This window comes from Dermochelys coriacea, chromosome 9, assembly GCF_009764565.3.
Source record: "Dermochelys coriacea isolate rDerCor1 chromosome 9, rDerCor1.pri.v4, whole genome shotgun sequence".
Classification (NCBI taxonomy): domain Eukaryota; kingdom Metazoa; phylum Chordata; order Testudines; family Dermochelyidae; genus Dermochelys; species Dermochelys coriacea.
Genome location: NC_050076.1, coordinates 26,004,713 through 26,027,649, shown reverse-complemented (window position 1 = coordinate 26,027,649; position 22,937 = coordinate 26,004,713). Strand labels below are relative to the sequence as shown.

At 41.5% G+C, this 22,937-nt stretch overlaps 1 protein-coding gene across 1 annotated transcript in view; it reads left to right on the top strand.

Moving 5' to 3' along the window:
* ARHGEF26 (Rho guanine nucleotide exchange factor 26) overlaps positions 1 to 22,937 on the top strand; it is a 121,160-nt gene that overhangs the window by 83,393 nt on the left and 14,830 nt on the right. Inside the window, 1 exon segment of the mRNA XM_043492293.1 lies at positions 13,035 to 13,244. Within this exon segment, the coding sequence (XP_043348228.1) occupies positions 13,035 to 13,244 (210 nt within the window).

Here is a 22,937-nt window from a genome sequence, read left to right as displayed (position 1 = left end):
ATTTCCCTATAGACACTGCCAGGAGTAAGATATAATGCAAATGTTGTTTTAAGCAGCTATACTTCATATAATATTATAGAGTATACAGATATAGAGTACTATTAAAATAGGGAGGTCCAGCCCTCCAGTAGAGTGTAAATATCTCAAAGTAATTTAACTTCCCACCCCACAACTATATTTTTGCAAGAGAGGAAATACATTTTTGAGGTGTGAGGGCGTATGCGTCATTGGTTGTGTACTTTGTTCTTAATACCTTGAGACTTAATACTAAAAATTAAAACTCTCTGATTTCCTACAGTCCTGTAAAATAACATACATTTTTACCTGTACAGTAGACAGACCAAACAAAAACTGCTTGCACCGTTACTGTTCTTTTTCTAATTCACAAATGTACTTACTATATTCATATTTTCAAAATAAAGTAGAAGGGAGAGAGTAGCACATTAGAATGATGTTTCAGATCAGGGATTCTCAAACTTCATTGCACCACGACCCACTTTTGACAACAAAAATTATTACATCACCCCAGGACGGGGGTCCAAAGCCGAAGCCCCAGCCAGGGGGCCCATAACCTGAGCCCTGCTGCCCAGGGATGAAGCCGAAGCCTGAGCCCCTCCTCCGCCCAGGGATGAAGTCTTTGGGCTTCATCCCCAGGCAGTGAGGCTCAGGCTACGGCTTCAGCCCCAGACCCCAGCAAGTCTAACTCCAGCCATGGCAACCATTAAAATGGAGTTGAAACCCACTTTGGGGTCCCAGCCCACAGTTTGAGAATCGCTGGTTCAGATTATAGATCTGGCTAGTTACAACAAATGAAGGTGCTGCAGCTCCAAGTTAAAGTCCATGCCAAGTGATGGAATCTGTCCAAAACAATTATTCATAAGAAAACACATGGAGTGCTATATAAGGCTGTTATCCTTGCAAGAACATACTCACTGGGTTGGCATTTCTTTGGCTTACAGTATTACATGGACATGGAGATAAGCCAGAACAAGGTTGATGCCTTTGTTGGCTTGCCTACCTCTATTATATAGTACTGCTTACTTTGGTTCGTACAGTGGTGATATATGATTTAGGGCACAGTGTCCTGCCACTGCTTAGAGGAACCTTATCTAGAAGATCTCAGGTTTTTTATTTAATTTATATTAAAATAATTGACATAGTCCTTGTGACGGGTTCGGTCACAGAGACCTCCTTGGGACTGTCACCTGATGTGCTGAAATTACCTCTGAGCCCGTTTTCCCTGGCAGCTTGGGACTCCAGAATCCTGCCTTGTGGAGCCAGACACGCTAATCTGCTGCAACACAGACCAGATCTGGTCCACAGCCCCAAAGCTGCAGACTTAACTGAAAACGGCTCAGCAGGTTACCTGTCCCCAGCACCCAAACACCCAGTTCCCAATGGGATCCAAACCCCATATAAATCCGTTTTACTCTGTATAAAGCTTATACAGGGTAAATTCATAAATTATCTGCCCTCTATAACACTGATAGAGAGAGATGCACAGCTGTTTGCTCCCCTAGGTATTAATCACTTACTCTGGATTTGTTAATAAACAAAAGTGATTTTATTAAGTATAAAAAGTAGGATTTAAGTGGTTTCAAGTAATAACAGACAGAACAAAGTAAGTCACCAAGCAAAATAAAGCAAAAACACGCATGTCTAAACCTAATACATTAAGAAACTGATTACAGGTAATATCTCCCCCTCAGAGATGTTCCAATAAACTTTCACAGACTATACTCCTTCCTAGTCTGTGCTCAGTCCTTTCCCCTGGTATGGTCCTTGTTAGTTCCAGCAGACATCTTAGGTGGAAACTAGGGGAGTTCTCATGACTGGAAGCCTCCTTTGTTCTGTTCCACCGCCTTTTATAGCTTTGGCACAAGGCAGGAATCGTTTGTCTCTGGGACCCCCCCCTCCTTCGATGGATTTCAGTATCAGTGACATGTTCACATGTCCTGTGAGACCCCAGCCTCCATTCTTCCAGGGCTGGCCCACACATACACCGGAAGGTTTGCATGTAAACAGAGCCATTTACAACTAATTGCCCTAGTCAATGGGAGCCATCAAGATTCTAAACCACCATTAATGGTCCACCCTTTGCATAATTACAATAGGATCTCAGATTTCAGAGTTATACTTCTGAAGTATAAAAAGATGCATGCATACAAATAGGAGGAATGTATTCAGTAGTTTATAACCTTTATGATACCTTACAAGAGACCTTTTGCATAAAGCATATTTCAGTTGCATCATATTCACACTCATAAGCATATTTTCATAAAACATATGGAGTGCAAGGTCACAGTACGATAAATGCATCCGATGAAGTGAGCTGTAGCTCATGAAAGCTTATGCTCTATAAATTTGTTAGTCTCTAAGGTGCCACAAGTACTCCTTTTCTTTTTGCGAATACAGACTAACACGGCTGCTACTCTAAAACACACACTTAATTCACTGTGACTTTGTTTGGACAGGGAATAAGTATTTTTAAACATATGAGTTTGCCGTGAAGTTCTGTGCAGTTTGATGCCTTCAGAACCTTGCCAGTGTCTAAATTGGATGTTTTGGTTGAATTCAAGAAGCAGAAAGAAGGAAAGCAGAGCTGTTGGTCAATGACCTATTACAAGTGGCTTTCCAGAAGTTGAAATGAATCTTAAATTATCTCTCTTCAATCTTTGTTCTGCTGGGCAGAGACGTTACTGAAAAAAAAATCAGAAAAAGGGGGTGTCATAAAGGGAAGGGTAAACACCTTTAAATCCCTCCTGGCCAGAGGAAAAATCCTTTCACCTGTAAAGGGTTAAGAAGCTAAGATAACCTTGCTGGCACCTGACCAATGGGGAGACAAGATGCTTCCAAAGCTGGAGTGGGAGAAAACAAAGGGTTCTCTCTGTCTGTGTGATGCTTTTGCCAGAACCAGAGCAGGAATGCAGGGCAGAACTCCTGTAAAAAGTCAGTAAGCAATCTAGTTAGATATGCGTTAGATTCTGTTTTGTTTAAATGGTTGATAAAATAAGTTGTGCTGAATAGAGTGTATATTCCTGTTTTGTGTCTTTTTGTAACTTAAGGTTTTGCCTAGAGGGATTCTCTGTTTTGAATCAGATTACCCTGTAAGGTATTTACCATCCTGATTTTACAGAGGTGATTCTTTTACATTTTCTTTAATTAAAATTCTTCTTTTAAGAACCTGATTGCTTTTCATTGTTCTTAAGATCCAAGGGTTTGGGTCTGTGTTCACCTGTGCAAATTGGTGAGGATTTTTACCAAGCCTTCCCCAGGAAAGGGGGTGTAGTGCTTCGGGAGATATTGCGGGGGGGAAGGGGGTAGACGTTTCCAAGTGGGCACTTCCTCTGTTCTTTGTGTAACACTTGGGTGGTGGCAGCGTTTAACCTAAGCTGGTAAGAATAAGCTTAAGAGGGTCTTTCATGCTGGTCCCCACATCTGTACCCTAGAGTTCAGAGTGGGGAAGGAACCTTGACAGGGGGAAAAGTCTCTAGTTGTGTATGTGAAGAAGCGTATACCATATGTTCTGATTTGACTGGGTGCTGATTTTATCTTGCATGGTTGTACAATAATATGATTGATCGATGTAAAATCTTATACCTTGGGGCTGTACTCTGTTTTGTGTGATTTACTGCTTAGAGAAGAAAGCTTGAAAGAACTTCTTGGAAATAAGCATCAACGTTACTGTAATCTCAAAAAGATGAACACAGATATTAGATAATCCAAAATGGGATTTTGATTGAGTTGCTGTTTAATCTTTTTAGTGCTAAATAGTTATGCGACTTTTGTCAGGGCTTGCATCCAGTATTTTCAGGCAATGAAGCCTTCAGTCTCCCATCTTCTATTGGACAGTGCCCATGATTGTGAATTGATGTATATCTGCCAACATCAGTAGGGGCAAAACGCACTCTTTGGAGGCACCAGAATATAATGCAAACAGACTTTTGTTCAATCCCTAAATCTCTTAGAAATTTGCTCTCACAAAGTTATAAAATAAGTGTTTACTTTTGTTCTGCACAATCTCCAAATATGTGTGTAAACAATCCCAGTGAGTGAATAAGAATATTCGTAGTTACATAAACTATGCTGGCAGGGAATCGTAATTCACAAATTTCAGTCATAAACTGCTTGCTATGTAGGGAAGAAAAGAATGGCCCAAGTGCTTAACAGGGTACTAAAGCATCAAGAGGGGCTCGTGCTTTGAGGCAGAATGGACTTTTGCTCTGTTCCATTGTAGCAAATATTCTGAAGTTGATTAAAAATGCATTTCTTCATATGAATGTAGATTAATTTACTATTATACTGTTGAATTGATAAGGATTTATGGGCATTCTTATGAAATAATAAATAGGTAAAATTCATCTTAAAAGGTGTTCAGTTTTCTGACAGCTGCAGTGGCACAGGAGCTAGCAAATAGAGCTGTAAACAGGGGAGTTTGAGTGGGAGTTCTGTTGGAGGAGAAGGTATTTGTATTTGGTTTTGTATTTGTAGCATTTGTATGTGTAGAGGCTTGTAGGGGCTTTGTAATGGGAGAGAAGCTGAGCCCTGATTAGGGGGCGGGGCTTCTCTGACTAGGGGTCTGTCATAAATATAAAGGGAAGGGTAAACACCTTTAAAATCCCTCCTGGCCAGAGGAAAAATCTTTGCACCTGTAAAGGTTAAGAAGTTAGGATAACCTCGCTGGCACCTGACCACAATGACCAATGAGGAGACAAGATACTTTCAAAGCTGGAGGGAGGGAGAAACAAAGAATCTGTGTCTGTCTGTTTCAGAGTAGCAGCCGTGTTAGTCTGTGCAAATGTTAGTCTGTATTCACAAAAAGAAAAGGAGTACTTGTGGCACCTTAGAGACTAACAAATTTATTAGAGCATAAGCTTTCGTGAGCTACAGCTCACTTCATCGTCTGTCTGTGTGATGCTTTTGCCGGGGACAGAACAGGAATGGAGTCTTAGAACTTAGTAAGTAATCTAGCTAGATACACGTTAGATTATGATTTCTTTAAATGGCTGAGAAATTAGACTGTGCTGAATAGAATGAATATTGTTGTCTTTGTGTCTGTCTTGTAACTTAAGGTTTTGCCTAGAGGGATTCTCTGTTTTGAATCTAATTACCCTGTAAGGTATTTACCATCCTGATTTTACAGAGGTGATTCTTTTTAGCTTTTCTTATATTAAAATTCTTCTTGTAAGAAATTGAATGAATGGGGTTTTTTTTATTGTTTTTAAGATCCAAGGGTATGGGTCTGTGGTCAGCTATGCAAATTGGTGAGGATTTTTATCAAGCCTTCTCCAGGCAGGGGGGTGCAAGGTTTTGGTGAGGATTTTGGGGGGAAAGACACTTCCAAACAACACTTTCTCAAAATAAACCCAGACGTTTGGTGATGGCAGTGGAAGTCCAAGGGCAAAAGGTAAAATAGTTTGTACCTTGGAGAAGTTTTAACCGAAGCTGTTAAAAGTAAGCTTAGGGGATTTTTCATGCAGGTCCCCACATCTGTACCCTAGAGTTCAGAGTGGGGAAGGAACCTTGACAGGGTCCTATAAAGGCAGCCAGTCAGGCAGCAGCACAGGAGCTAGCAAACAGAGCTGTAAACAGGGGAGTTTGTATTGTGGTGCTTGTTTGGGGTTTGTTTTTGCTGTGGGGGGGGTCTTTTGGTGAGGCTTGTGTTTCCCAGATTAACAGGATTTAGGTGGGAAGGCTATGATGGATACAGAGGCAGCAGTGGGAGTGACTCCTGTAGTGGAAGACACATTGAGGATGACTGGATGTGGAAGCTGTGGTATGTACATGATCCTGGAGGGGGGACCTGGTAAGAGTTTTGTCTGCATGAAATGCCGTCTGATAGAGCTGATGGAGGAAAAGATCCGAGGTCTGGAGATGCAGGTGGAAAGTCTGGCTGAGTTTAGGAAGGGGTTTGAGCAGATGATGGAGCAAAGATATGAGGTATCTGAAGGGAAAAGCTCAGACTCACAGATGGAAGCAGGGCTGGGGAATTCTGAGGGGAGACGGCTGGGTGAGGAAAGTGGTCAGTGGAAGCATGTGACTCAAAGAACCAGGCAGAGGAAAAGACGGGCTAGTGAAGGAGAAATAGAGCTCAGGAACAAGTTTGCAGAGTTGGAAAATGAAGGGGCTCAGCAGGTAGTCGCTGAAGGTGGAAGGGCAAGGAAGACGAGAAGAGAGGCTAGTCCTGTAGGAAAAGGGGAAGAGTCAAGGGAGACTACACCAAATATGAGCCCCAGGAGGATACAGGATGGGTCGAAGAGGATTATAAGGGAAAATAAGAATGGAAAGAACTTGCAGCCAGAGGGAACAGGGGAGAGACTGGAGAATAGCACCGTCACCAGGAAAAGGCAGGCCTATGTGATGGGGGACTCTTTATTGAGAAGAATAGACAGGCCTGTAACCAGAGTAGATCCAGAGAATAGAAGGGTGTGCTGTCTTCTGGGTGCTAAGATACGGGATGTAGACCTGAGGTTGAAAAGGATCCTAAAGGGAGCGGGAAAGAATCCCCTAATTATCCTTCATGTGGGAACAAATGATACGGCTAGATTCTCGCTGGAAAGTATTAAGGGAGACTATGCTAGGCTGGGGAAAACGCTTAAAGAAATTGAGGCTCAGGTGATCTTTAGTGGGATCCTGCCTGTTCCTAGAGAAGGGCAACAAAGATGTGACAAGATTATGACTGTCAACAGATGGCTTAGGCAGTGGTGCTATAAGGAGGGCTTTGGGATGTATGGCCACTGGGAGGCATTCACGGACAGAGGACAGTTCTCTCGGGACTGAAGAATCTCGGGATTGGACTGAAGAATTTATGGATCTAAAGGTAGAGGAGGCCTGGGATTACTTTAAATCAAAGCTGCAGAAGCTATCAAAAGCCTGTATCCCAAGAAAGGGGAAAAAATTCATAGGCAGGAGTTGTAGACCAAGCTGGATGAGCAAGCATCTTAGAGAGGTGATTAAGAAGAAGCAGAAAGCATACAGGGAGTGGAATATGGGAGGGATCAGCAAGGAAAACTACCTTATTGAGGTCAGAACATGTAGGGATAAAGTGAGACAGGCTAAAAGTCGAGTAGAGTTGGACCTTGGAAAGGGAATTAAAACCAATAGTAAAAGGTTCTATAGCCATATAAATAAGAAGAAAACTAAGAAAGTAGAAGTGGGACCACTAAACACTGAGGATGGAGTGGAGGTTAAGGATAATCTAGGCATGACCCAATATCTAAACAAATACTTTGCCTCAGTCTTTAATAAGGCTAAAGAGGATCTTAGGGATAATGGTAGCATGACAAATGGGAATGAGGATATGGAGGTAGATATTACCATATCTGAGGTAGAAGTGAAACTCAAACAGTTTAATGGGACTAAATCAGGGGGGCCCAGATCATCTTCAAGAATATTAAAGGAATTGGCACCTGAAATTGCAAGCCCGTTAGCAAGAATTTTTAATGAATCTGTAAATTCAGGAGTTGTACCGAATGATTGGAGAATTGCTAATATAGTTCCTATTTTTAAGAAAGGAAAAAATGTGATCTGGGTAACTACAGGCCTGTTAGTTTGACATCTGTAGTATGCAAGGTCCTGGAAAAAATTTTGAAGGAGAAAATAGTTAAGGACATCGACGTCAATGGTAAATGGGATAAAATACAACATGGTTTTACAAAAGGTAGATCGTGCCAAACCAACCTGATATCCTTTTTTGAGAAAGTAACAGATTTTTTTAGACAAAGGAAACGCAGTGGATCTAATTTACCTAGATTTCAGTAAGGCGTTTGATACCATGCCACATGTGGAATTATTAATTAAATTGGAAAAGATGGTGATCAGTATGAACATCGAAAGGTGGATAAGGAATTGGTTAAAGGGGAGACTACAACGGGTCCTACTGAAAGGCGAACTGTCAGGCTGGAGGGAGGTTACTAGTGGAGTTCCTCAGGGATCAGTTTTGGGGCCAGTCTTATTTAATCTTTTTATTCCTGACTTCGGCACAAAAAGTGGGAGTGTGCTAATAAAGTTTGCAGATGATACAAAGCTGGGAGGTATTGCCAATTCAGAGAAGGATCGGGATATTATACAGGAGGATCTAGATGACCTTGTAAACTGGAGTAATAGTAATAGGATGAAATTTAATAGTGAGAAGTGTAAGATTATACATTTAGGGATTAATAACAAGAATTTTAGTTATAAGTTGGGGATGCATCAATTAGAAGTAACGGAGGAGGAGAAGGACCTTGGAGTATTGGTTGTTCGTAGGATGACTATGAGCTGCCAATGTGATATGGCTGTGAAAAAAGCTAATGCGGTTTTGGGATGCATCAGGAGAGGTATTTCCAGTTGGGATAAGGAGGTTTTAATACCATTATACAAGGCACTAGTGGGACCTCATCTGGAATACTGTGTGCAGTTCTGGTCTCCCATGTTTAAAAAGGATGAATTCAAACTGGAACAGATACAGAGAAGAGCTACTAGGATGATCCAAGGAATGGAAAACTTGTCTTATGAAAGGAGACTCAAGGAGCTTGGCTTGTTTAGCCTAACTAAAAGAAGGTTGAGGGGAGATATGATTGCTCTCTATAAATATATCGGAGGGATAAATATCGGAGAGGGAGAGGAATTATTTAAGCTCAGTACCAATGTGGACACAAGAACAAATGGGTATAAACTGGCCACCAGGAAGTTTAGACTTGAAATTAGACAAAGGTTTCTAACCATCAGAGGAGTGAAGTTTTGGAATAGCCTTCCAAGGGAAGCAGTGGGGGCAAAAGATCTATCTGGCTTTAAGATGCTACTCGATAAATTTATGGAGGAGATGGTATGATGGGATAATGTGATATTGGTAATTAATTGATCTTTAAATATTCAGGGTAAATAGGCCTAATCTCCTGAGATGGGATATTAGATGGGTGGGATCTGAGTTACCCAGGAAAGAATATTCTGTAGTATCTGGCTGGTGAATCTTGCCCATATGCTCAGGGTTTAGCTGATCGCCATATTTGGGGTTGGGAAGCAATTTTCCTCCAGGGCAGATTGGAAGAGGCCCTGGAGGTTTTTCGCCTTCCTCTGTAGCATGGGGCACGGGTCACTTGAGGGAGGATTCTCTGCTCCTTGAAGTCTTTAAACCATGATTTGAGGATTTCAATAGCTCAGACATAGGTGAGGTTTTTCATAGGAGTGGGTGGGTGGGATTCTGTGGCCTGTGTTGTGCAGGAGGTTGGACTAGATGATCAGAATGGTCCCTTCTGACCTTAGTATCTATGAATGTATATTTCCACCTATTATCCTGAGTCAGTTTGTTTTTCAGACTTCAGCTACTACCACTAGCCACTTCTGTTCTCTCTACTGCAGACAATAAGGAAAGACCTACAGAATAAATTGTACCTCAGTGGAGCTGGGCAACTGATATTGTACCCCATAGGCCATAAGTGAAGTCCATGATTTGACTAAGCTTTAGTATGGATTTTGTCTCGCTGAAGAGAGTGAGTCAGTCTCTGAAAGAGCAATGGTTCAGTTGGATTATTTGTTTAAGGGGAGCTGAATAAAGCAAACATTCTGAAGTTAAACAGAACAGTTACTGTGAAAACTAGAATTATTATTGTCTTCTATTCGTATCTCTTTGCTAGATGGTTAGTATCTAATTGGTTCAGGTCCTGGTTACTGGTTAATTCGTGGATTAGTAGTCCAGACCAGAATAGCTGGTATAACTATAAATACTACCGGTTGGAACAAAACGGAGAATTTCTTACTGCGCAATCAAAAACAATTGAGAAATGAGAAACAAATGAGTGAGTTTTTTTTTTTTTCTGTGCTGTTGTACAGAACATTACTAGATTTGGATTTTTCTTTGTTTCATCAAACCCTTGGGGGGCAATAAATCTGAAAAGTGACCATGCCTGGTTTTAGTAGTGGGGGGCCTTGTCACAGTTTACAACCCAGAGTAGCCTTACTGAAATTGATAGAGCTAGGTAGTTATCAGCTGCCTTTAAAAAGTATCTCATCTTGATGAACAGCTGGTGAATTTACAATCACATACAAGACAATTACGGGAAATACGCGTGCGTGCACGCGGACACATACACACACACACACACTATCCAATGCAAGGAAAAAAGGCTTTCAATTTGCCTTTTTTCTAGCTGAGCAATTCTGTTTCCAAAGTAAGTGGTGCAAATTCTTTCAAATGCTCCTTAAATCATGTTTTGGTAGCTGAATGCAGGTAAACAATTTAAAGAACTGGAAATGTAATTAAGATGAACTTCTCCTTGAAAGGCTTTTTCTAGCATTTCTTTATACTAATTGGACATGAATGAATAAGTTGCCTAAAACAACAAATATAAAAGAAACTAGCTTGGATTCACAGTGTGGAGTGCTTAGGCATGTTTCTGAAGACGTCTGGAGACTCCACAGTTCAGGCACCTGTTGTCATAGATAAATGTTAATGGATTGGGGCCCGGGAGGGGTTGAAGTAATGGTTTACTGACAGCGCACAGAAACTTCAAGTAACAAGATGACCTGACCAGGCATTCTCTTACGCAACAGCTGAAGGCATGGCAAAGAGATTTTTTTTTTGATTAGCTAGTGTAGTTCAGATTTAGGAAAATGAATGACCTAAGTTGTTTAGGGAGAAGGTTTTTAGGTCTTGGTGCTTGGGTAACAGATTTCTTAAAATTGTATTTTTTAGTAACCCTAAACAAAAGTAATGCAGAAATGTATGTATAAAGTGCTATTGCATGTCCAAATAATCCTGGAATATGATTCAAAGTAGTGCTTCAGATGCTAATGGTGCTTCATTTTATTTGCTTCCTTGGTTTGTAACGAACAGCTTGTGTGTGTGCGCGCGTGTGCACGCACGCATGCTCCACCACCCTCTACTATATGGAACATCACATCTTCTCGTGTTTGTTTTCCCCTATACATCTCCTCCTCCCCCCCATCTGAACTAGTGCAACCTATCCTCACTTGACTGAAAAGAGGTCCTGAGTTCTTGTGTTTCCAAATGTCTATTACCCAATGTGTGTGGTTAGCTGACAGCTGTGGTGTATTTATTTGTAGGCAACTTATTAGTTCTTTCGCACCAGAATCCTCTGATTATTTTTGTCAGGAATGTGCTTAGCAGTGTAAAGAGTTTGTCAGTTAACAGCTGCTTTCAGAGCCTGCACGGAGGTACACACATTGTATTGTTTTAGAGTAACACTTTAAAAAAAAAATGAAAAGTAGTATCTTAAAATACATATCTTTATAGAATTCAGATGACACATCCATGCCCACCTTCTTCCCCAAAGCCACCTCATAATAAGCATTATAAGGTAAAGTGGAGCTTTTGAGCTCTACCTCCTGTCAGTGTGTCTTTGAATACTTTTAGTGCAGTTATCGAGCACACACAGTGGTCTTGTTTTTTTGCATTCACTAGAATAGATAGTATCTTTTTATTTATCTCATGTGGAAAAGAGATCATGTGTCTAAAAGATATACATTACTATACTATATTTCAGCAAGGCCAGTACAAGGTCAGAAGAATAGGTGACAGCGGTTATCAACCATTTGCTTGAAGCCATAATGGCATTATGACCATATAGCAAGTTTTGAAACTTTGTAAAAATAGATTGTGTCCAGCTCCTGTACATGCAGATTAACAAGAAGCTTAACAAAAAAGCATTATTTTCTCTGCCTCCTTTTTAAACACAGGTTATTATATTGCACAATCCATTATAAATGTAGGAGTTCGTACTTTTGGAAACTTGAAAAATGGAAATGGGGAAAGTATATTCTGTTTAATGGATTCAGTGGCATTTCTCTATTTGTTTTTTTTAATGTGCTAACTTTTGAATGTTGCATCTGATCAAGTCCAAAATTTCAGGGACTGTCCTAGGAATCATTGGGTAGAACCCTATTTTAGTGAAAATATATTTAAAAAAAAAGGGGGGGGGAACCAAATGAGAGTAATGGGGGTACACAGTGCCCCGGGCATCTGGTTAGCGCACACAGCACTTCAGCCACCTTTGTATTTGTCTGTAGATCAAAGATGGCAACAATTAACATCTTCCAGCGTAATACCCTCTAGCTCAGCTTAGCTTTACTCAGCCTCCTAATACAGTTAAAAAAATATTGACACTCTGAATGACTTCTCTCCGAGCCGGAAAGTGGGGTGGGGAAAGAACGATGGGGGAAGAAGGGAATGGGGATTCTCAGAGAGCCCCGGCATGGTTGAGGGAGAAATGGGGGGATAAAAAGAAACAAAACCTCTGGCAGAGGGAGAGAATGGAGAGCCCTGCTGTGGGGGGCCTGGGGTGCATACTGAGTAGGCAGGGGAAAGAAGATGGGAATGGGGGGCAGAATACAGAACCTGTGGTGGTGGAACAATGGGGGACCCTGCTGTGGAGGGAAAGAGGGGTATGAAGGATCATCCAGAAATCTGCAATTGGGGGAAGCGTGAGGGACAATTATATGGGCGACGGGGCTATGGGGGGAAAAGAGAGTCCCTGGTGTGGGCGAAGGGGAGGTGCACAGGGTCCCTGGCATGAGGGTGGAGGTTGCAAGGCAAGGAGTCCCTGAAATAGAAGTAGATGGTAGGGTGGCATACGGGGGGGGGGGCAAAGAGCCCCTGGTGTGTGTAGTGTGCTCAGCCTACAGAAGCAACAAAGTGTGCAACATTCTAGTAAAATATATTCTAAAACAGAGGTGCTTTTGGATGTCAGGTATTGCTTAGGAGTTACAGAAAATAAACAAGAAGACATTATTCTCCATTTGCTATGGAGTAAGGTAAACTTACATCACCCAAGGAGTGTCAAAGCCATGTAAACTCTGCTGCTGACTGAAATGCCTTAAAGCGCAAAGATTAATTTCTTTTGCATCTTTGATAAGCAGATGCTTTGTAAATTTTTGAGAAAAAATTTTTTGCTAAAGGGCTGAAAGTGTCAGAATAATTATGTGCCGTAGAAAAGCATTGGAAATGCGTGCTACTCCTGAATTTGCTTCTGGACACGTGTAGTGGAGAATTGTTTACTCTGAACAAAAGTGTTAAGTTTTTTTTCCTTGTTTTGCAGTGAGGAGAGCTACAATGTCACAGATTACTCCTTGAGGGACCAGCTGTTGGTTGAACAATGTGACAGTGAGGAGCTGAATTCCTCACCTGTAAAGAACAGTTCCACTATGCTGTACTCGCGGCAGAGCTCTACAAGTCACCTCTTCAGATTAACTGTCCTTAGCAACCATGCAGGAGAAAAGGTGGAGATGCTACTAGGGACTGAGACTCAGTAAGTAGATAACTAAAAACTTCTCCAACTCTCCTTCCCTCTCCTCCCATTTGAGGCATTTTTCTTTTATCTAAGGTGCTGGAGCATCTTCAATTCTACTCTGTTTTGTTCAGCAAGTTCAAAAAACTTAGCAGAGTCCCCATACGACATCTTGATAAGAGGCCTAAACTGTAGTGGTCAAAGTAACAAAACAAAATGGAACTGCTGCCAAATCCAGATATCTCTCAGGACAGTGTAAACCATTACACTAACTGCACTGGATAGTGGGGCTGGGCCAGAAGCTGTTTTACCATCCTGTGGAAAAAAATGTGATTTCAAAAAATTCCCCATTCTGCATTGAGGTTTTTTTGTGAAGAGACTGAGAGACCCACACCAGAATAGCCAGTAGTCTGAATCAGGCAGAGCAGGAACTTGAACCTGCTTTTCCCACATCCCAGGTGAGTGCCCTAACTGTTGGGCTATCGACTATCATAGGATGCAGCTATTGCTCTCTGACTCTGATTAAACTGACCCATTCCCAACAAAAATATTGGTTTCAATGAAACAGCATTTTCAATTCCAGACCCACTCTGCTAGACAATGTATTGGTCAAATATAATAACTTAACCTGTTCATCTTACAGTAGAAGTATGCTGCATATTGTTAGCTCATATAATATTTTAAAAGTATGTACAGTATGTGATTTGCTTGTGGTTTTTAAGTGTTGGATTCACTATTTATTATAATTTTATAATTTGTTGGACCAAAATGGCATAGAAACAAAGAATATGCAAAATTCTACCCATAACAGTTAAGGGAGCAGTTATAGTGGCACTTGAATTTGCCTCCTGGGGAAATTCGCGAATTTCTCTCGAGTATCAAATGAATTCCACTCGAGGTTCTGTACAAGTAGGGTTTTTTTATCTTTTTCCAATCAGAACATCTGTTCTTTGAGCTGATTAAGCTCATATAATTATGTCTCACTAGTCAGATCAGTAACTTGACTGGAGCCATGGTAAACTAGAACAAGACAAAGAAACTATATGGATGCTCCTGTTCTCTGAATGTGTATGCAAATTATATAATGTCAACCCATGTCAAGATACAGCCCATACTTAAAGAGCAATATGAAATGTTAGCCTGGGATATTATGTGACATCTGTACACTACAAAACTCTGTGGAGTGCATTAGAGACAATTTCTGCATCAGTATCAGCATCCGATGAAATGAGCTGTAGCTCACGAAAGCTTATGCTCAAATAAATTTGTTAGTCTCTAAGGTGCCACAAGTCCTCCTTTTCTTTTTGCGGATATGGACTAACACGGCTGCTACTCTGAAACCTGCATCAGTATAAGGAACTTAGATGCAAACTTCTCCATACTTGAGATAATGGTAATACGTAGCTATCTGCAGTTTTGCACTAGCATAATTAATTGCTGGCTGTTAGGTTCTGTGGAGCTCAATTACGAGAGTATAGGATGACTGCTGAGTTCTGCTCAGTACCTACAGCTCAGCCCAAGACTGTCACCTGCACCAGAGCACACACTTTTAAAAATAGGCAAGGGCAGTCCTGACAAGCCAGGAGAGCTGTTGTCCTGCTTTCTGACTCCTTCTGTGGGCAACAGGACAGGAGAATGTGTGGCTAGTGAGACTTCCCCTTGTGGCTAGAGCAGCACAGAAAGAGGAAGCTGCAGCTAAATCCCAGCAGGGCAGAAAGAACAAAATACCAGCAGTGCCTGGCTGCATCCAAAGGGCAGATTCCATGGCCAGAACATGAAAATCTGCGACAAGTTGGCAAAATGCCAAATTCCATGTTCAATTCAATGAACAAGGAATTGTAGAGGGTGCAAGGACCTATGTATATAAATCATTGCCTCTGGCAGCTTTACCAAAGCAGAATCTTTCAGAATTGTCACCAAAGGCTCAGGTGAAATAATCACTCACAAAAAGTTTTCATGAGCGTTCAAAATGAAAAGTGTTCCTTATTTCCACTTCTGCAACTTTCAACATCAGCCTTACCCAGATAATTTTCCACTGACTGCAGCCTTAAGTCCTTTTTAAAGGTACCAACGTGTATATGTTCAACAGAGATTAACTAAATCTGGCTAGGTGATGGTGGCTATTGTATATGCAAATAATTTTATGCAGGGTGTTTGGCCTCTTAAAACTAATTTTTACTGCCTCTTCCTCAAGATCACAACCCCGATTTACCTGATCTTATCAGTCTGAACAGTTGTCATTTCTCCAGGTGACCACATCGATCAGACTTCCTCAAGAGCAATTGAGGACAAAGTGGTTTGTTACTCCTGCTCTTAGGGGAGGGCTAAAGTTTGAACATTAAGGGAAAACCCTAATGAGAGGTAATAGTTCTATGTCTGCCTCTGGATAAATGAAATACTTCACTACCTCACTCTCTTCTTTCAGAAGCATGAAAGAGTCAAATGCATATTGAAACAAAAAATACCGTTATGTTTTAACCCATGGGTCATGCATTCTTCTAGTGATGATAGACCAGCAGTTAAGTGTAGGAGGTTACTTTATGTCAAACTCATTGTTCAAAAGTTGTAAGCGATTTTTGCCAAACCTCTCTGGCCACAAAACAGGATCTAACAGTGAAATTAATTTTAACCTAGCATACCTCAAACCCACCACACTGTTGCTGATGTAAACTGTGGTGAGTTGGCCTCTGTCAGTCAGTGACTTTAGCAAATGAAAAAAGACTTGCATATCTTAGCAGTAAAGTCGTTCTGAGGATACAAATGTTAGCTGTTAAATATTTCATCTATCTAAGGCAGGGGGTCTCAAACTGGAGCTTGTGACCCCTCAGAGGTCGTGAGGTTATTACATGGGGGTTGTGAGCTCTCAGCCTCCACCTCCAAGCCCCTGCTTCGCCTCTATAATTTATAATAGTGTTAAATTATAATAGTGTTAAATATTTTTAAAAGTTTAATTAATAAGGGGCGTCTTACTGAGAGGCTTTCTGTGTGAAAGGGGTCACCAGTACAAAAGTTTGAGAACCACTGATCTAAGGGCTTGTCTACGTGAACATTTTTTTGCCACAAGCTTAGGTGTGAATCTACTCTGCACTAGCCTGCCATGCACTAACTGTCCATGTGAACCCTGCAAATGTGCACTAATAATTTGTTAGTGTGCTTTGATCAACCCCACTTTGCAGTGGGAGAAAATTAAAGTAAGCTCCACGCAGAAAGTTAGTATGAGGTAAGCTAGTATGGGGTTGAGTCGCCCAGCCTGCTGTGAACTAAATGTATACAAGCCTTTAGGTAAAATCTAGGCACAATCTGAATGTTGTTCATGAATGCTGTTTTGTCACAGATCTTCAGGTTTTCCTGGACAGTTTAAAAATGGAAGGTGGATGAGTATGAAAAAATTAAATTAGAGAAAAGGGAATATTAAAAAGGAAAAAATAAAATATGGAGGTAGATGGAGTGAGTGAGGTGAAAGGGAGAAGAAGAAAAGTGTCAAATGACACAAAAATGGAGAAGTTAGTGTATTCAATAAAGGAGCATAAATAAAATTATACTTCATTGGCAGACATCGATCTCCATGCTTTGGGGAAAGATATGTGATGGGTATTTTGAGCACTTATGTTAATATGGATATTACTGCCTATTCTGGATTAAAAATTGGGTTGGAGATGAAAGCAGAATTCACTAGAATTTATGCACAGCCTTCTGGCTGATGGGGGCAGGGCCTAGGAGCCTTCAAATCAGTTACATTTTCAGATTTATCCCTTGAAAAATGGTTATGTGTTGGCAGATATATAGATGAAGCTGGGCTCCATTTATCCTGCAGCAGAGAAGGGCAGTGGCTGCTCATAAATCATTACTCTACTATAAGAAATGAGACAGTTAAGTTTGAGTTAGAGGAGACCCAAAGAACCATCTTGCTGGCCTTCTCCAAAATCCTTAGTGTGGCCATAGATTCATGGAAGCACCATGGTCCACAGGATAGAACCCAAAACTGGCAGTCACGAGACCTGAGTTTTGTTTGCTCTGCTACTGACTTTGTAATGTGATCTTGGGTCAGTCGCCCCTTTGTGTCAGAGTTTCCCATCTGTGAAGAGCAGATAACCCTTTCCCACCTTCGTAAGACACTTTGAGATGTGTCTACTTTTATGTGGATGAAAACTGCCATATAACAGCTAGGTGGAAATGGTGGTGTTTAATTATCACAGTGGATGAGAGTGAGTTACATTATGGACTTCGGGGGGGAAATTGCTTCAAGAGCACAGTCCAAGGTGCTAAACCCAGCTGTTAGGAGTCAATTTTCATAGTGAGATGTGGGTGAATTACACCACTTAAAGCCATTTTCTTATACGTTCTGTAAAACATACCTATGTATATGAAATATTTTTTTTGCACTGTCAGAAACTTCCACTCCTGTTTGCTATAGGTTAATCTGCTATCATTAACTTATTTTTATAGAGAGACTCTTTTTAAAAACAATAAATCCAAACTAGGCAGCCTTTGTCTCATATAATCCTATCATGAAAGGATTGAATAATTATATATCCTTGCATTTTATGACTAACCATACAGCACACAGTTGGTTACATTGCACTGAGTCTGTGTAAACAAACTCTTCTTTGTGGATATTTATTCGTTGGTTATACTTCAGTTGGTAAACAGCCTTAATAATGCATGTGATTGTATTTGTTTTGATTCTGAAATATGTTAGAGGTGCGCTAAGTTCTTGAACCCAAGGCTGAGCCCCCCCAATAGTTCATGTAGGTGTTCTGATGTCTCACATGAGTTGGTTCAAGAAGGAGCTGTGTTAGTTCACGGGCCATAAATTCAGACTAAATAGAGCTTTTTTAAAAGCCTGTAGTCCATGGGTATAATTTTTAAGAGGAGAATAAATATAGGATAAATAATAGTAATTTTTTTGTAGCGGATTTCCAGCCCAGACTAAAACTTTACCTAGAACTGGGAAAATACATTCAGTCCTAAGAATCAGGGATGCAGAGGCGGATTAGGGGTTTGTGGGGCCCTTGGCCAGAGCAAGTGGGTGCCCCTTCTGCCTGTAGTCCCCTCGTTCGGGTTGGGGCAGGGGGGCTTCCCCTGCTCCCTGGCAGGAATGCTGGGTGGGCAAAGCAGGGCAATCGCTCGCCCCCTGACCCCGTGCCCTGGCAGGAGTACCAGGTGGGGCAGGGCAAGCCTCTGACCCTGTGCCCTGGCAGGAGTGCCAGGGCAAACCCCCATACCCTGACCCTATGCCCTGGCAGGAGTGCCAGGTGGAGCAGGGCAAGCCCCCGGGCTCCAATCCCACTCCCCGGCAGGAGTGCTGGGAGGGCGGAGCAGGTTGGGGTGCAGGGGTGCCCCAATTGGCACCAGCCCCATTGGCCCGGTGGCTAATCCACCACTGCAGGGATGTACCACCATCAGTGATGCAGTGGTTACTTGCTCTTAACTCCTCCTTCATTGGTCTTGTGTACTGGGGGACAAGGGATATTGAGTGAACGAGGTAGAATCCTGGGTACTGAAAAATCTGGAGCATTTGTTATGAGGTACCACAGTGTTTTTATTAGATCTTCGTGCCAAGAAATCAGAATGTCTGTGCCATGAAGATTATCAACTCTCCAGTCACTGAAACAATGGCATAGCTCTAGTTATGAAGACCGCTACTCAATACCCTTACTAGCAGAAGTTGCTTCAGGCTCTGATGCAGTAAGAGAGTAGGAATTGAGTTAGAAGAGGAGGAAAAAATGACATGATCAAAACTGATTTGCATTTGAAACTAGTATGTTCTGAAATAGAACCTGGCTACAACTGAAGCATTCTGATTTGATGTCAGTAATTTCATACCCATGTCAAGAGCCCCCACTGAATAGTTAAATATGACTTTGCAGTTTTGTGTTTTTTATAAGCAGCAAAAAATATGCCAAGCAGTATATCTTGTGGTGGAGGGGTGGGTATGTCTGCACTGCAGCTGCATGTGAGCCAGTCCGGGTAGACAGACTCGTGCTAGCGGGGCTCAAGCTAGCACACTAAAAATAGCCATGTGGATGTTGCAGTTGGGGGGGGGGGTTGAGCTAGATGAATCTGTCTACTCTAGCTGGGAGGCTTGCTCCCAATCACAGTGTAGACATAGCCTGTTTGTCTTGGGTGGTTTAAGGAGTGAGATGGGAAGCCAAGGTGTGCAGTAACTCCAGAAATGCACTGGTTATCATGCCTCAAGGTCTAAAACAATTACATGAGATTTTCTAAGAGTTTGGCAGCAACTGTGCTTGCTTCTAAAATGGAAAAAAATCACTCAGGGGCTTATGCAGGTCTTTGTATTGTGCTTTTCCTGCCAGGAGGTTCTGACTGGAAGTGTTTCTCAACCTTTTTGATACTAGGGACAGGTTTGTTGCCTTTCTAAACTGTGTCAGGGAGATCTTGGGGACCAGCTGTTGAGAAACACTGGAGTAGGGCATTTATAAATGGAAAACTCATCTGGTATTTCCCAGACACAAGGGAGTTTCCAGTCAGAGGGCCAGATCCTTAGCTTATGTAAGTCAGTGTAACTCCATTGAAACCTATGTAGCCATGCTGACTTACACAGCTGAGGATTTGAACCGAATGTTTGAGCACTTACAGAATTCACCCAGCAATCCATTGCAAACCGCAAATATTTATTTGACTTAATTTATTGGCTAATTACTTGTGACTTCTTCAGTGAGAAATGTAAACAGATGCTTTTCAACAAACAATACAATAGGGAAAATCCAGATTTTCTGTTTTTGTTCAGATTGTGTTCAGGGGGAGAGAAATCTCAAAGGTCATACATACTCAGTTGTGATATCCATCTGTCTGTCTACAGTATCTGCTCTGGCCACTTGTGGTCATTAAAAATCTCCTAGGGCTTGGCTACACTTGCAGATAAGAACATAAGAATGGCCATACTGGATCAGACCAAAGGTCCATCAAGCCCAGTATCCTGTCCTCTGACAGTGGCCAATGGCAGGTGCCCCAATGTAATGAACAGTTTATCATCAAGTGATCCATGCCCTGGCACTCAATCCCAGCCTCTGGCAAACAGAGGCAAACAAACAGAGGCTAGGGACACAATTCCTGTCCATCCTGGCTAATAGTCATTGGTGGATCTATCTTCCATGAATCTATCTAGTTCCCTTTTGAACCCCATTATAGCACTGGCCTTCACATCACCCTCTGGCAAGGAGTTCCAGAGGCTGACAGTGTGTTGCGTGAAAAAATACTTTCTTGTGTGTGTGTGTTAAACCTGCTACCTATTAATTTCATTTGGTGACCCTTAGTTCTTTGTTATGAAAAGGAGTAAATAACACTTCCTAATTTACTTTCTCCACACCAGTCATGATTTTATAGACCTCTATCATATCCCCCTTAGTCGTCTCTTTTCGAAGCTGAAAAGTCCCAGCCTTAGTAATCTCTCCTTATACGGAAGCTGTTCTGTCTATACACCTCATCATTTCTGTTGCCCTTTTCTGAACCTTTTCCAATTCCAATATATCTTTTTTGAGATAGGGCAACCACATTTGCACGCAGTATTCAAGGTGTGGGAGTACCATGGATTTATATAGAGGCAATATGATATTTTCTGTATTATCTAGCCCTTTCTTGATGATTTCCAACATTCTGTTTGCTTTTTTGACTGCCACTGCACATTGAATGGATGATTTAAAAGAACTATCCACAATGACTCCAAGATCTTTCTTGGTAACAGTGGTAACAGCTAATTTGTAGAGCACTGGGAGTTAAACCAGCCTTCAGAGACCTCAGCAGGGAAAATGCTGCCTTGTGTTTACACACGCATGGGCGTGGCCACATTAGCAGCTCTTGCAATGCCACAAAGAACAGTGCATTGTGGTAGCTATCCCAGTGTGCAAGTGGCTGCAGCATGTTTTTCAAATGGTGAGGGGGGGGAGTGTGATGTGTGTATGTGGCGGGAGAGACAGTGTGTTTTGGGGGTCAAAGAGTGCGTCAGCATGCTGTCTTGTAAGTTCAGACAGCAGCAGACCCCCCTCCCCCCGCCTATCTCTCTCTCGCACTCACAGCCGCAGCATTCCACAGTAATGGCTTGCCTTGTCCTGGAGCAGATAAGCAGCCAGCTGTCAGAAACAGAGCTTTGAAAGGAGATATCCACATGCCTTCAGCCAAGTTCAAAACAATGACAAGAGTGGCCACTTGACTTCAAGGGATTATGGGACGTTTCCAGACGCCAATCACAGCACAGTAATGCAACACCTTGTTCACACTGATGCCTGGGCATTTCAACCAGGGCACAGCAAGCTTTATGCTTCTGGTGGAGGTAGATTACTAGGAGCGCTCCAGCTGCAGAGTCCAGGCGCTTTACGTGCCTGCCAGTGTGGACACCTCAGGAGTTAGGGTGTCTGGGGCTGATTTAATGCACTCTAACTTGCAAGTGTAGCCAAGCCCCTCACACTTTTTGCAGCAGTAAGTGTATTAATCCTGGTCAAATTCCACCTTGAATGATTTTTCTACTTAAAATCATCTTTCGTTGGAATATATTCTATTCTCATTTCCTATCCTAGGCATTATATACTATTGATGATTGCTGTTAAGTGATTGCTCTATTTCACAAATGCTTGTTTCACCTGTCACTGTAACACAGTGGTAGACAAAGTCATTTGTACATGTATCTAGTGAAGTTTTCAACCCAGTTTTGGGTGCTCATTGATTAAAGTTGATACTTTAATTAAAATGAGTATCAAGCTTTGTTGTCTTGTGAATGTTTTAATTTTTTGTTGTGACATAACAAAATTGATTAAAATTGTAAATATAAAAGCACTTCATGTAGTTTTACATGCATTTTGGAAAGTTACAATTAATACAATTCATACCAGTTATTAGCTTTGCAGGTTGCAGTACTGGGCACAAATGTGCCTTCATTAGGGGCCTGATCCAAAGCCCATTGAAGTCAAGGGCAGTCTAGGTCTACTCTCTCCAAGAGGAATATGCAAACCAAAAAACCCACCCAAACAACCCTTTTGTGTGTATTCATCAAGATGAATCACAAATGCTTGCAACTGACATGGACAATAGAAATGATAACACAATATATTCTTCAAAGTAGAAAAGTGAATCTGGGCTGTTTTTCAACTGGGATAAGTCTGCTGAATGCTAAGAATTAGTGGTAGTTTGCAGTGTTGTTGTGGCCATGTTGGTTCCAGGATATGACGGAAACAAGGTGGGTGAGGGAATATCTTTTATTGGACCGACTTCTGTTGGTGAATGATACAAGTCTTCAAGCTCTACACACAGCACTGAAGAAGAGCTCTGTGGAGCTCGAAGGCTTGTCTCTTTCACAAGCAGAAGTTGGTCCAATAAAAAAATATTACCTCATCCACCTTTATGTGTCTCAAGAATTATCAGCATGCTTGATCAACATACAGTAAATTATTCAGATTTAATTTTGTGATTTTTTTTTTTTCCCCCCTAGTAATAATTGAAAACCCTTATAGAAAGTTTCCTCTCATAACAAAGGGAGTCATGGTGAATGCAATCAGTAATAAGCCATCCAAGTAACCAATCTTTGAGACAATTTGATGAACGCATTTTTTCTTTAACTTTTCTGCCTCCTTTCCTGCCTGCCTGTTGATTTAATCAACATCAGAAAGTAAATTGACAGTCTTTTTATTAGGATAATTCTTTATATCAGTGAGAAAATTCAAAGCAAAAATCTTTGGGAAGCTTGCAGGGAAGGACACAATC